Source organism: Canis lupus, chromosome 1, assembly GCF_003254725.2.
Source record: "Canis lupus dingo isolate Sandy chromosome 1, ASM325472v2, whole genome shotgun sequence".
Taxonomy (NCBI): Eukaryota; Metazoa; Chordata; class Mammalia; order Carnivora; family Canidae; genus Canis; species Canis lupus.
This window is the reverse complement of record NC_064243.1, coordinates 107501362-107516728: the sequence shown is the minus strand read 5'-3', so window position 1 is coordinate 107516728 and position 15367 is coordinate 107501362. Positions and strand designations below refer to the sequence as shown.

General features: G+C 49.8%; 1 protein-coding gene across 2 annotated transcripts in view; it reads left to right on the top strand.

The window, feature by feature from the left end:
• The window catches only part of NUCB1 (nucleobindin 1), a 22516-nt gene extending 7149 nt beyond the window's left edge, over window positions 1–15367 (top strand). For both annotated transcript variants that reach the window (XM_025424355.3, XM_049093882.1), the window contains exons 5-13: window positions 4346–4449; window positions 8107–8292; window positions 8570–8660; window positions 12692–12750; window positions 13010–13102; window positions 13195–13287; window positions 13624–13794; window positions 14234–14330; window positions 14450–15367. In XM_025424355.3, the coding sequence (XP_025280140.1) occupies window positions 4346–4449; window positions 8107–8292; window positions 8570–8660; window positions 12692–12750; window positions 13010–13102; window positions 13195–13287; window positions 13624–13794; window positions 14234–14330; window positions 14450–14562 (1007 nt within the window). In that variant the 3' untranslated portion in view covers window positions 14563–15367. The remainder of the gene's footprint in view (window positions 1–4345; window positions 4450–8106; window positions 8293–8569; window positions 8661–12691; window positions 12751–13009; window positions 13103–13194; window positions 13288–13623; window positions 13795–14233; window positions 14331–14449) is intronic.

Below are 15367 nucleotides of genomic sequence, written 5' to 3'. Positions count from 1 at the left end.
TCTTCCCCCAATCCCCCCACCCAGCCCCTGTAATCAGTAACCTACTTCCTATCTTTCTGGATTTGCCTATTCCTGGATATTTCATATAAATGGAATCCTACCACCTTTTGTGTCTGACTTTCACTTCACGTAATGTTTTCAAGGTTCATCCGAAATGTAGCATGTGTCAGCACTTTCTTCCTCTTTAGGGCCAAGTAATATTCCATTGTATGAACAGACCATGTTGGCTTTATCCATTCGTCAGTTGATGGGTATCTGGATTGTTTGCACCCTTTGGCTACTGTGGACCGTGGTGTTATACTTACTATATAGCTCTGTGGTATGTTCTGGTACCGTGTGTGACAAAATGTAAGAACGTGCCCCCTCTCTTGAGATTGACCTAGGCCTGTCCTTTCATCTCCTGACACCTTGTGTTATGGATGGGGACACTGAGTGTTGGTGGATGGCTTTGAGGGTTAGTAGGAGAGCTGGGCTTTGTTTTCATTTCTTTTTTTTTTTTTTTTAAGATTATTTATTTGAGAGAGAAAGAGAGAGAGAGAGAACATGAATGGGGTGGGAAGGGCAGAGAGAGAAGGAGAAGCAGACTCCCCTCTGAGCATGGAGTCCAATGTGGGGCTCGATCCCAGGACCCCAAGATCCAAAGTCAGATGCTTAACCGACTGAGCCACCCAGGCACCCCTGTTTTCAAGTCTACCTGACTCCACCCATCCGTTCGCCAAACATGTCACAAGTCCTGCTGTGTGCTGAGCATCAGGCAGGTGCTGGAGCTCTAAGGTGACCAAGCCAGCCTGAGTACGGACCCACACCTTCTCTGTCCTGCTGTTTTAATTACTAGCTTCAGAGTCTGATTTGATCTCTAATAAATTCAACATCCTTTGTCACTAATGAGAAAAATACTTCCTATGAATTTGCTTCCGATTGTGTCCATCACGATAAAAGCTGTGTGCTTCAGTATTTGTTCCTTCACCAACTCAAAGCATCTCCAGAGTGACCAGTTTGCACATCCATTGCTGCCCATTGGATCCTGCTTGGATCACACAGTCACCTCCTCCTTGGACTCCCTGCTCCCACCCCTGCTTTATGTCCTATTTCCCCACCCACCCCACCCCTTATACCTCATCAGCAGCCAGGGGGATCCTGTTAACACCTGTAGCAGTTTCCTTTGGCCACTGTAGCAAGTTACCATGAATATAGTGGCTTAAAACAGCACATACTGATATCCTTACACTCGGGAGGTCAGAATCTGAAATCAGTTTCACTCAGTGAAAATCAAAGTGTCAGTGGGGCTGCATTCCTCCCAGAGGCTCTAGGGGAGAGTTTGTTGCCTTGTCTTTTCCACCTGCTAGAGCTGCATTCCTTGGCAGGTGGCCCCTTCCTACATTCTCAAGGTTGGCCGAGTAGCCTTTGTATTCAGCCATCTCGTGGCCTTCTACAGTAGTCGGGTCCCCCTGTGCCTCCCTCTTTTTTTTTTTTTTTTTAATTAATTTATTTATTTGAGAGAGAGAGCACGAGAGCTCTGAGGGCATGAATAGGGGGAGGGGCAGAGGAAGAAAGGAAGCAGGCTCTGTGCTGAGCTTGGAACCCAGCTCAGGGGGCTTGATCTCATGACCCTGAGATCATGACCTGAGCTGAAATCAAGAGTTGGACACTTCACTGACTGAGCCACCCAGCCACCCCCACCTCCCTCTTAGAGGGACCCTTGTGATTACATCAGTTCTCCTGGGAAAGCCGGGACAATCTCCCCATCTCAGGATCCTTAACTTAATCACATCTGCAAAGTCCCTTTTGCCACAAGAGATCTCATATTCACAGGTTCCAGGGTTTAGGGCGTGGGCATCTTGGGGGCCATTATGCAGCCCACTATAGCACCCAGTCCACATCCTGTCCCTCCTCCGCTTAGAACCCACCATGGCTCCCCAGTGCTCCCAGGCCCAAATCCACAGCCATCACTGCTGCTCTGCCCCTCCCTTCACAGGTGCCCTCTCTAGACCCTCTCATGTCAGCATTTTTAGTAACACTGGTGTGCAGCGTGGCTCTGTCCCCTCTGGACCTTGGCCCATGTGCTTCCCTCTGCCTGGGACATTCTTTTTTAGGGCTCTTTTCGTGACTGGCTGAGCTTCGATCTCAGCTCAGATGGCACCACTTCAGAGGGTCCTACCCTTGGTGTTGCCTGAAGGAGGCTCCATTCGTTTCAGACTTGTGGTCCTTGTGTTCATCCTGTGATTGTTGTCTCTCTCTTTCCTGAGTGCTGGGGGCGAGGGGAACCGATCCCATTGCTGTCTGCTTCTGGTTGTGTCCACCTTGCTGGGACCATGTGAGGCCCAGTACAGGGGATGGGGGGCTCAGCACATGTCTGTCACATAAATAAATAATGCATCATGAAATCTTTTTTTTTTTTTTTTTTTCATTTATTTATGATAGTCACAGAGAGAGAGAGAGAGAGGCAGAGACATAGGCAGAGGGAGAAGCAGGCTCCATGCACCGGGAGCCTGATGTGGGATTCGATCCCGGGTCTCCAGGATCACGCCCTGGGCCAAAGGCAGGCGCTAAACCGCTGCGCCACCCAGGGATCCCCTTTTTTGTTTTTTTTTTTAAGATTTTATTTATTCATGAGAGACACAGGCAGAGACATAGGCAAAGGGAGAAGCAGGCTCCCTGTGGGGAGCCTGATGCGGGACTCAATCCTAGGACCCTGGGATCACGCCCTGAGCCAAAAGGCAGATGCTCAACCACTGAACCACGCAGGTGTCCCTGCATCGTGAAATCTGATCCATGTCTGTGTCCTGAGTGCATGTCCCTCCTCTGGGCTCAGCCCGGCCAGAGATGTTTCCGGGGTCACCCAGGTGCTCAAGATCCCAGCTGCCTGTGTCTCTTACCCCTCACAAGACCGGTAGCCACTGGAGGCCGGCCTGGTCCTGACTCACATCTGGAGGCCTTGGGGGATGTGTGTCTGGTCAATGCCTGACTGTTGAGTGCATGTTCTCGCCCTTCCGTCTTGGCAACCCCACCCCTTCTTTACTGCTTGGAAACTTCCAGATGCCACAGGTGCTGCGTGAGCAGGGTCCTGTTCCAAGAGGGTCTCATACAGGAAGGTTGCATGACTTTGCTAAGGCTGCTGTAACCAAGTACCGTAGACGGGGGCGGGTGGCTTTAGCAACAGAGATCTATTGCCTCAAGCCCTGGAGGCCAGAAGTCCAAGATCAAGTTATGGCAAGATTGGTGCCTTCTAACAGTGGTCTGTTCTGAGTCTCTCCCTTTGCCTCGTAGATGGCCGACTTCCACCAATTGTCTTTCCTGTGTGTTCAAATTTTCCCTTTTTTTTTTAAAGATTTTATTTATTCATCACACACACACACACACACACACACACACACAGCAGAGACACAGGCAGAGGGAGAAACAGGTTCTCTGCAGGGACTCGATCCCAGAACCCTGGAATCACCACCTGAGCCAAAGGCAGATGCTCAACCACTGAGCCAATTGGCATCCCCAAATATTCCATTTTATAAGGGATTTGGGTCCTATTGGATTTCGGTCCACCCTGTGATCTCATTGTAACTTGATCACTTCTGGGAAGACCCCCTCTGTCAGTGAAGTCGCATTCTGGAGTCCTAGGGGTTAGGATTCCAACAAATGGGTTTCAGGGTGTGTAATTAAACTGGTAACAGGGGGGCAGCCCTGGTGGCTCAGCGGTTTAGCGCCGTCTTCAGCCCAGGGTGTGATCCTGGAGACCCGGATCTTGTGCTTGTGTCTCTGACTCTCTTGTGCTTGTGTCTCTGACTCTCTGCTTGTGTCTCTGACTCTCTCTCTCTCTCTCTGATGAATAAATAGATGAAATCTTAAAAAACAAAACAAAACAAAACAAAAAAAACACAAAAAAATGGTAACAGGGCTTGAGTTTATGTGCCCTGGAGCCCAGCAACTGCTTCTACTACTGCCCCTGCCACTTCCTAGATTAGTGGTGACCAAGACACTTCTCTGGGCCTCAGTTTTCACATACATAAAATAGAGATAATCATAGAATCTCTGTCATAAGATTTTTGTGAAAAGTAAATGCATTACTGTATTGAATGTGTTTCAAGCAGAGCCTGGCATATAGTGGGTGCTCAATACACATTAATCATTATTATGGTTATTGTTATTTTAAGCAGCGGAATCAGTTGTGGCATCACCTCCTAAAAGCCCTCTCTGATTGCCTCTGGCTCGTTCAGGCCATCTTCTGGGTTTTCCCAGGGCACTCTATGACTCCTTTAGAGCACATCTAGCCCACAATAGGGATTTTGAAAGAAAGAACATTCCGTGAGTTTTTGTTTTGTTTTGTTTTAAATACTTCTCCCTCATCCAGATGTACAGTTGGATCACCTGAGCCTCCTGAAGCAGTTTGAACACCTGGACCCTCAGAATCAGCACACCTTTGAGGCCCGGGACCTGGAGCTGCTGATCCAGACGGTAGTGTGAGGGGGGGCCTACAGGCAGAGGATAAAAAGAGGCTTTGTGGAAGGGGAGAAGGGAATGGAGCCTGGGACATGAGCCCACCCAGCCCTGCCTGGTGTTCTCTGAGGCTGGTGGCTGCAGAGGCCCAGGTGGTGCCCAAAAGCCCTCCCCATATTCTCTCTGTGGACTTGAAGGTATAGGCAGGATGGGGCTGAGCTCCATTCAGACCTGGTATCTTTTTTCTTTTTTTTTTTTTTTAAGATTTATTTATTTATTCATGGGAGACACAGAGAGAGAGAGGCAGAGACACAGGCAGAAGGAGAAGCAGGCTCCATGGAGCCCGATGCGGGACTCGAGCCTGGATTCCAGGATCACGCACTGAACCGATGGCAGACGCTCAACCACTAAGCCACCAGGCGTTCCCCAGACCTGGTTTCAGATCCCTTCTCAGGGATCTTGGCTTTGCCCTTCCCATATGATTTGGGGGAAGGGGGAGGCTGTCCCCCCTGTGTCCTCGTGAGCGGCAGAATAATGCCCCCCGACCAAAGATGTCACACCCTACACATCCTAATCTGTGGAACCTGTGGTACCTGACCTCACCTGGCAAAAGAGATTTTAATCATAAGCTGAGAGTCTTGAGCTTGTGGGTTACCCAGGTGGGCCCTACATGTCATCTCAGAGGGAGATTTGACCGCAGTAGGAGGTGGCATTGTGACCACCGAGGCAAGATGCTCCACTGCTGGCTTTGCAGGTGGAGGAAGAAGCTGCAAGGATGGAAGGCAGCTCTAGAAACTAGAAGAGGCAAAGAAAGGGATTGTCCCCTAGTCTCCAGAGGGAGTACAGTTTGGCCACCACTGCAATGTGAGCGACGTGAAACTAATTTCACATCTCTAGCCTCTGTACTATAAAATAATAAATGCATATTATTTCGTTTTATTTTTTCTTTCTTTCTTCCTTTTTTACTAGGCTCCACACCCAGTGTGGGGCTTGAACTCACAACCTTGAGATCAAGAGTTGCATGCCTGGGGTCCCTGGGTGGCGCAGCGGTTTGGCGCCTGCCTTTGGCCCAGGGCGCGATCCTGGAGACCCGGGATCGAATCCCACGTCGGGCTCCCGGTGCATGGAGCCTGCTTCTCCCTCTGCCTGTGTCTCTGCCTCTCTCTGTCTCTGTGTCTCTCATGAATAAATAAATAAAACCTTTAAAAAAAAAAAAAAAAAGAGTTGCATGCCTGGCAGACTAAGCCAGCCAGGTGCCCCCGAGTGTGTGTTATTTTAAGCCACCAAATGTATAATTTGTTATCGAGGCTGTAGGAACTAATAGAGTCCTTCCCTGAGATATGGGATCTCCAGCCCAGCCTCAAGGGGAAGGACAAGGGCGCTGGGGGTGGGGAGTTGAAGGGGATGCCCAGACCTGCCTCTGCTTCTCCCCTGCTCACTTTCATTCCAGGGGTCCCCTGCACCGCCAGGACAAAGCCAGAGCCAGCCACCACTAGGACTGAGCTCTGCTTCTCTGGCCTACTGGAGCTCTATCTAGTGGCCAAAAAGATAATAGCAGCCATTCGAGGCTCTTCCTGGCATTGGGCTCAGTCTGTGAGCCTCAGGTCGGGTTTTTTGGTTTTTTGTTTGTTTGTTTGTTTGTTTTTGTTTTTTGTTTTTTGTTTTTTTTACTAGTCGTTTCCAGAACATTACAGAACATTCTACTTTTTTCCAGCCCCACTGTCATTCTCCTAGTTTCAACTCCCATCATTTCTCATAACCGCTTCCTCACTGGGTTCCCTGCTTCTGCCTTCCAAGCTTATCAGCAGGACTTCTCAACTCATCATTCTTGATGTTTGGGGCCAGATAATTCTTTGTTGTGGGGGTATCTGTGCATTGTATGATGTTTAGCCACATCCCTGCTCTCTAACCAATTGATACCTGTAGAGCCAGCCTCGCTGTGACGACCAAAAATGTCCTCAGACATTGACAACGGTCTCCTGTGGACCAGTCACCTCAGGTTGAGAACCTGTTCCTAATACAACAGCTACGTTAGTTTCCTATGCTTTCCTGTAACAAATTACCACGAATTTAGTAGCTTAAAACAACTTGAAATTATTGTACAGCGTAGATCAGAAGCCAAGAAGGATCTTCCTGGGTGTGTTAATTTGCTATGGCTGCTGTTACAAGTTACCATTGGCTCAGTGGCTTAGCACAGCAGAAATGTGGGGTTCCTGGCTGTAGAATGTGTGACCTGATCTCAGGGTTGTGAGTTTGAGCCCCATGTTGGGTTATAGAGATTACTTTTTAAGAAATAAATAAATAAATAAATAAATAAATAAATAAATAAATAAATAAGACAGAAACATATTCTCTCACAGTTTTGGAGGCCTGAAGTCCAAAATCAGTATCACGGAGCCAAAACCAAGTTTTTGGCAGAGCTGTACTCTCTTTAGAAGCTATAGGGAAGGGGACGCTCAGGTGGCTCAGGGCATGATCCTAGGGTCCTGGGATCAAGTCCCGCATTGGGCTCCCCACAGGGAGCCTGCTTCTCCCTCTGCCTATGTCTCTGCATCTCTCTCTGTGTCTCTCATAAATAAATAAATAAAATCTTAAAAAAAAAAAAAAAGAAGAAGAAGAAGAAGCTATAGGAAAGAACCCACTTCTTACTTCTTCCAGATTCTAGAGGCTGCCAGCATTCTGCATTGTGTAAGCCCATTGCTCCAGCCTCTGCCTCCATGGTGTTCTTGTTGTGTCTCTCTGTATCTTCTCTATAGTCTCCCTTACAAAGACACCACTCACTTGGGTTTTCGGCCTACTCTAATCTGGTAGGACCTCATGGTAACTAGGTAAATCTACAAAGATCCTATTTCCAAATGAGTTCACATTCCGACATTCTGAGTGGACATGAATTGAGGGTGGGGGGGATACTATTCAACTGAGTGCCGTATTGCTATCTCCAGCTTACAGAGGAAGCAACTGAGGCACAGTGAAGCTGAGTAACTTGCCCAAGATCACACAGCCTGGTGGGATTTGTTCACACAGCAGAGTCTGGATTTGAACCCTGGGCAGAGTAATTAGAGACCTAGCATTCTTTATCACCTAGCTGGACTGCTTTCCCTATTAAGTCCATCTCTTAAGTGTGTTTCTTACTGTTTATTTCTCCAAAATATTTATTTTATTTTATGTATTTTAGGTAATCTCTATACTCAGTGTGGGGCTCGAACTCACAACCCCAAGATCAAGAGTCGCATGCTCCACCAACTGAGCCAGCCAGGTGCCCCTATTCCCCCAAGATCCTGAGATTGCAGAGGACTTGAAAGAGATAGGTTGATGTTGTTACCATGTAGGGGTGCTTGGCTGGCTCAGTCACAAGACCATGGGGCCCTTGATATCAGAGGGTTGGGAGTTCGAGCCTCATGTTGGGTATAGAGATTACTTAAATAAATAAACTTAAAAAGAAAAGTTGTTATTGTGTAACCATTCTAATCTCTTCTGAACAAATAGAGGCAGCTGTGTTATGGGGCAAGAGTAGGTCATAGAGATCAAGAAGTGAGCTCAGGACATGGAACCCAGGACTGGGTGGAGGTTGGGGCAGCCCCTGACCAGATTTAAGGCTGAGGGCCGGAATTTGGAGGTTGAAATTAGGGCCTGGGCATGGCAGTGGGATGAGAATGGCGGTCTATCTTTTCCCAGGCCACCCGGGACCTGGCGCAGTATGATGCGGCCCATCATGAAGAGTTCAAACGCTACGAGATGCTCAAGGAACACGAGAGACGCCGTTATCTGGAGTCACTGGGTGAGGAGCAGCGCAAGGAGGCAGAGAGGAAGCTAGAAGAACAACAGCGCCGGCACCGAGAGCACCCCAAAGTCAATGTACCTGTAAGAACCCCTATATGTGCCTACCCCCCATGAAGTCCAACTCTCCAAGCACTGCAAGAGGAGAAAGTAGTTAAACAATTACAATTCCCAGCAGACCCTGAGGTCAAAAGTCCCTTTAAATATGCCCAGCCACCCCTGGGGCTGCTGGGACTTGCAGGGTTTTTTTAATTTTTAATTATTTATTTATTTTAGTTTTCTTGCTTGAGGGAAATGACATTTGAGGGATGGGGGGGACTTAGACTTCTTGCTCATGAGCCCCTGGCTCTCGCCTCCACAGGGCAGCCAAGCCCAGTTGAAGGAGGTGTGGGAGGAGCTGGATGGATTGGACCCCAACAGGTTTAACCCTAAGACCTTCTTCATACTGCATGGTAAGGTGGGGAGGAGCCCCAAGACCTGGGCTGAACCCTGAGGTTCTGTCCTTTCCGGGACCTGAGTACTAAAAAGAGATCTCCCCATCTCAGTGGTGCTTAGGCAGGCCAAAGAGGTCTGATCCCATCCCTCCTGTTGGTCTAGAAGGCTGCACCCCTCCCCATTGCTAGGATCTTCTGTAGAAGAGCTAGGCCTCTATTCTGGAATACACCAGACTTCTCAGTTCTCAGGACTGATATCCGCAAACTGAGCTATCCAGGCTTGGCCAGGCTGGGCCCCTCTCCCACAGTAGCCCAAAATCCCTGGTCCCTGCCAGAAGCCCTATTGCCAAAAGTGAGCTGCTCCCTAATAAGCCAGCCTCCAGGGACTTAGAAGCACCTTTTCTGGTGGTTCAGAGGCACATCTCCCTTCATTCTCCTCCTCTCTAGCAACCTAACCCAGGGTTGCCAACCCCTCCCCTGCCCCCAGCTATGCCTAGGACACTGACCCAGAAGCTGCAAGCACGACAGAGCTAACCAGGCTCTGCTTCATTCATTCAGTGAACATTTACTAAGTTCCCTCTAAAGACCAAGCTTCACAGAAACCCTGTGGATCTACTGTGAACAAAACAAAGATTCCCCCCTCTCACATAGCCAGTGATCATGCAAACAGAGAACTCTGTATTTCAGAGTCTAAAAAACTGGATAGTGTAAGCTATTCTAGAATTTTTCCATAAGGTGCCCATTAAACTAACACACCACCGATGACAAGATGCCCCCTGGTCTTAGGGATAATAAAATGGGGGCGGGGGGTTGTATTCCACAGTCAATGAAGTGGGTTCGATAATAGCATCTCGGGCGTGATAAGTGATAAGTACCATGGAAAAGAGGATAGAGGGGCTTAAGGCCTAGAATGTATCATATACCAGCCCCATGTGGCTACTGAGCTCTTGAAATATAACGAGGAATTGAATTCTTTTTTTAGTTTTGAGACCTGAATTTTTTTTAAATATGTAATTATGGTAAAATACACTTAACATAAAATGTCTCATCTTCAGCCATATTTAAGTGTATAAGTCAGTAATGTTAAGGACACTCATATTGTTGGGCAACCCATCTCAAGAATTCTTTTCATCCTTTTTTTTTTTAATATAAAGATTTTATTTATATATTAGAGAGAGAAAGAGCATGAGGAAGGGGAGGGGCAGAGGGAGAAGGAGAGGCAGACCCCCACTGAGCAGAGAGCCTGACATGGGGCTGGATCCCGAGACCCCGAGATCGTGACCTGAACCAAAGGCAGACTCTTAACTAACTGAGCCACTCAGGTGACCCTTTTTTCATCCTCTCAAAATGAAAACTCTGTTAATCACCAACTCCCTGTTACTCCTCCCCTACCAGCCCCCAGCCACCTCTCTTCTTGGTGCCGTCTCTGTGAACTGGATTATTCTAGCTACTTCATATAAATGGAATCATACAGCGTTTGTCTTGCTTGGGACCAGCTTATTTGATTTAGCATCATGTCAAGGACCCCAAGTTTTCATTGTATTTGGCTGTTATTAATTTAAATTTCATGTGACCCCTGTGGCTAGTGGCTCTACCGGACAGTGCAGTTCTATTTTTTTTTTTTAAGGTTCTATTTATTTATTCATGAGAGGCACTGAGAGAGAGAGGCAGAGACACAGGCAGAGGGAGAAGCAGGCTCCACGCAGGAAGCCTGAGGCGGAACTTGATCCCATGACCCCAGGATCACAATCTCAGCCAAAGGCAGACGCTCAAGCACTGAGCCACCCAGACGTCCCTGAACAGTACAGTTCTAGAGAGATGACGTTTAAACCTAGACTTTAATGAGGTGAGAGTCTGAGCCTTGCAGATATTTGAGAGTAGCACGTTCTAGGCAGAGGGAACAACAAATACCCACAGGGGAAGAGTGAACCTGGGTTTTCAAGGTAACAGCAACCAGATTGCTCAGAGCCATCCAGCTGGGTTAAGGAATTTGGATTTTATTCTCTCTGGGATGTGATACCACCTGCCTTAAGGGCCGACATAATAACCCAGCTGTCTGCTGTGTGGAGGATAGGCTGTATGTGTGAGGGCCAAAGCCAGGAGAAGGCCAGAGAAGCTAGTGACTGCACCATGGGAAGGAGGGAGAAGTGTTTGGATTCTGGATTTATCTTGAAGGTCAAGGTGGTAGGACTCATAGATGGACTGGATGAGAATTATAAGCGAACAGAAGGGTCAAGTGTGACTCCAAGGTATTTCACTTGAGCAACTGGAAGGATGAAGAGGGAAGAGCAAGCCTATGGGAAGATTGGGAACTAGGTCCATTCGTGCTAAATTGGAGGTGTCTGTTGGACACTTACATGGAGAGGAGAGTTGGCAGTTAGATATCAGTGTTGATGGCACTGGAAGCTGAGGGCCTAGAGCAACCCATACAAAGAAGTGCTGGCCAATCACACTCTTTGTAATGATGAAAATGTTCTGTGCCACCAATATGGCAGCCACTGGCTACATGTGGCCACGGAATGCTTGACCTGTAACAAGTGGGACTGATAAACTGAAATTTTTATCTTGATCGTTTTAAAAAATTTTTTTTTAAGATTTTATTTATTCGGGATCCCTGGGTGGCGCAGCGGTTTGGCGCCTGCCTTTGGCCCAGGGCGCGATCCTGGAGACCCAGGATCGAATCCCACGTCGGGCTCCCGGTGCATGGAGCCTGCTTCTCCCTCTGCCTGTGTCTCTGCCTCTCTCTCTCACTGTGTGCCTATCATAAATAAATAATAAAAAAAAAAAAAAAAAAAAAAAAAAAAAAAAGATTTTATTTATTCATGAAAGACACACACACACACATGGGGGGGGGGGGCGGGAGGGCAGGCAGAGATACAGGCAGAGGGAGAAACAGGCTCCATGTATCTGGGTCTCCAGGATCACACCCTGGGCTGAAGGCCGTGCTAAACTGCTGAGCCACCCGGACTGCCCAATCGATTTAAATTTAAATGGCCTATCAGGGCACCTGGGTGGCTCAGTGATTGAGGTCTGCCTTTGGCTCTCAGGTCATGATCCTGGGGTCCACATCAGGCTTCCTGCAGGGAGCCTGCTTCCCCCATTACCGGTATCTCTGCCTCTCTTTGTGTGTCTTATGAATAAACAAATAAAAATCTTTAAAAATAAGTAAAATAAATAGCCTGTGTGTCTAGTGGCTATCATGTTGGATTCAAAGATTAGGTGGACAAGAGGTCCCAGGCCTGAGCCTTGGGGCACAGCAATATGTAGCATTCAGGAGGAGGACAGAGCCAACAAAGGAGAATGAGGAGCACCTGAGAGGAGAGAATGATGTTCTGGAAGCCAAAGGCAGAAAGTCCAATAAAATACAAGTTAAAAATTAACCATTGGCAGGGCGCCTAGCTGGCTCAGTCAGTGGAGCATGTGACTCTTGATTGCAGGGTTGTAAGTTTGAGGCCCACTCTCGGTGTGGAGATTGCTTAAAAATAAAATCTTTAAAAAAAAAAAATTAACCATTGGATTTGCAAGGTCAAGGTTACTGGCCATCTCTGAAGGACCAGTGTGGAAGCTGACCTGAGGCAGCAGGGGAAGGAGGACAGTTAGCATAGCTCACTTGGCTGAGAAGCCTGGAGCACTGGAGCTGTACAAGCTGGGTGGCAGGAAGAGGTTCCTCTGGCTTGTTTCTCTAGGAAGCAGAGGCCTCTGACACCCCTGCATCCAGGGCAGAGGGGTTGATCCTGCACCCAGATTGCCAGGTGTTAGAGATCAAGTTGTCCTGCATGACAACCACCCCTAAGAACAGTCCTGGTAAAGTCCACCTTCATTTATTCCATTCTTGGGACCCTGGTTGGTAGGGACCTGGGCTGTCCTAGCAATGAGCCAATGGGGCACTGAACTCTGAAGGATGTCATTCTATTGTTGGAGACCTAAAGATACCTGTGCTGTAATAACAGAGCCCACATCAGCACCCAGTTCCTTCTCTGCTAGGTCCCTCAGAGACCTGACCCATCCTATACTCAGTCCCCCAAGATACATTGTTGTCTTCCCCTCAGATATCAACAGTGATGGTGTCCTGGATGAACAAGAGCTAGAGGCCCTCTTCACCAAGGAGGTGAGCATTTTGGAAGCCATGGGTGCAGAGGCTGCCCACATCAGCTGTGCATCCCCTCACAGGAGTTCCCTGGGTGTGAACTCAGGGGAAAGTACAACTCCCAGCAGCCTCTGGGGCAAACACAGGCTACCAGGAGAGGCCAGGTGCCCCCAAGGACTTCTGGGAGTTTAAGTTGCCTGGTTGTGTGGATGAGTAGCCTAGGTGAGAGGTTGCTCTGGACCCCTCAATATGTCCTGCCTCTCGCTTGACCCTGGTGCAGCTGGAGAAGGTGTATGACCCAAAGAATGAAGAAGATGACATGCGGGAGATGGAGGAGGAGCGGCTTCGTATGAGGGAGCACGTGATGAAGAATGTGAGATGGGAGTAGAGGGGCTGGTGGTCATGGGGAGGGTGGGGGCAGGGGCGAAGTGAGGATCAACTCTGTCACTTACCCTGGCTCCCCAGGTGGACACCAACCAGGACCGTCTTGTAACCCTGGAGGAGTTCCTCGCATCCACCCAGAGGAAGGAGTTTGGGGACACCGGGGAGGGCTGGGAGGTGAGGCCATGGAGGATTATCTGAGTCCTGAAACCTCTCTCCCCTGGCTCTAACCCTTCTTTCTGGGTTTCTGACCTCTTCTCTGAACTCTCTGGGTCTCTGCCTCCTTCTATCTCTGGGTTCTGTCTCTGTCCCCCTCTACATCTCTGTTCTCCCCTTTCTCTGGGTCTTTATCACCCTCCTCAGCTTCCCCTCAGATCCCTTCCATTGGCATATGTATCCTGGGCCTCCCAGCCTCCCCCAAACCTCTGTTATCTGAAACCCCCTCCAACCCAATGGGGGTGGGCCAAGGCTGACCTGACCCTGCTGATGGCCCCTTCCCCCACCTCCTTGCAGACAGTGGAGATGCACCCTGCCTACACGGAGGAGGAACTAAGGCGTTTTGAGGAGGAGCTGGCTGCCCGGGAGGCAGAGCTGAATGCCAAGGCACAGCGCCTCAGCCAGGAGACGGAGGCCCTAGGGCGCTCTCAGGGCCGCCTGGAGGCCCAGAAGAGAGAGTTGCAGCAGGTGACTGGCCAGGGAGGCTGGGCCCATTCTCTGAGCACTGGTGGCCTTTGTCCTTGTGTGTCCAGAGGCTGGGAAGGCCTGCAGCCACTTTGTTCATCACTAGTAGATGTTCAGGCAGTGGCTGCCATCTTGAGTAAGGGCAGATGTCTCCATCCCTGACAGCTCTGGGTGCCATGTTGGATAAGGGCAGTGCAGCTCTAAGCAGGAGAGTGGTGGTGGAGGTGGTTGGGAGGCCAAGCAGGGAGGAGGAGGTTAGACTCAGCAAGGGTTCAGTGAAGTCTTCTCTGTCCCAAAGTCTGACCCAAGCTATGAAGCCAACTCTTGGTGAGAGAGGAGAAAAAAAAAAAAAAAAAAGCTGGGTTCAGGACCACTTAGCAAGTTGCCATGGAGACCTGGCCTTATCCCCTCTTGCCTGTGCAATCTCCCCTGCCTATTGCAGGCTGTTCTGCAAATGGAACAAAGAAAACAGCAACAACAAAACCAGAACAGCCCAGCCCCTGGCCCAGAGGGACAGCTCCAGTTCCACCCGGACACAGGTGCTGGGGATGGGGGAGCCTGGGCACCCCGGGGGGGAGGGAGCTGTGGCCCATTCTTGGGTCTGAGGGAGGAAGGAGCTGGAGTGCCTAGTGCTACCATCGCCTCCCTCTATTTCCAGATGACGCCCCTGTTCCAGCCCCAGCTGGTGACCAGAAGGATGCAGACACTTCAGAAAAGAAGGCTCCTGATCAGCCCCCTGAGCTGCCCCAGTTGGATACCCAACACCTGTGATCCTCCTGGGATGCCCCCACCCCCCCACACTCTGGGTTCCTACCGAGGCAGCTGATGATGAGAGGGGGATGAGGATCAACGTGAACCTCCCCTGGGGACCGGCAATTCTTGTGGCCACCTGGGGGAGGGGAGGGCCAGGTGGCACTTGACTCATTGCTGCCCGAGCCCTGCACCTGACACCTCAGCTTCCACAGCCTCCCAGTCTGGTCCCTTCCTTCCGATCCCCTCCAGGGGACTACCTTCTCAAGTCTAGTTGGGCCCTCCCCGGGTCATCTGAACTTAGGGAAGTCCTCTCCCTCCCGAGAAGGGTCTCCTGCCTGCCTTCCTACATGGTTTGGCCTCAGCTGCCCAGGTGGTGGCCACTCTGGCATCCCGCATCCCCACAGCTGCTGGAATCCTGCCTGCTGCCCAGCGTCGATGGGCTTATGAGGCCTGAGTGGTCCCTCGAGAGCTTTCCTTGCCTTTTGTGGGACCACCGATACCTCAAGGACAATGTCTTCCCCGTGACAGGGTGTGAGGGGCTGCAGAATCGTCAGCATAGCCACTTAGCGCTGATACTTGGAACCCAGACTCTCCGTGACCCCTGGCTTCCAGCTGCCTCAGCCTCTGCCCCGATGCCTGGCTCCTTGCCCCTGCCCTACACATCCCCAGAAGGGTCCTGGAGCCAACCCTGCCCCAGGATCAGGTTCCAGCCTCTCAGTCTCAGAAGAGGGGGGGAGCACCCCCCATTTCTGGCCTTTTCTCACGTGGCTCCAAGTTCTGCTCTGTACTCCAGTTCCACCCAAATACACTTTCTGGAACAATC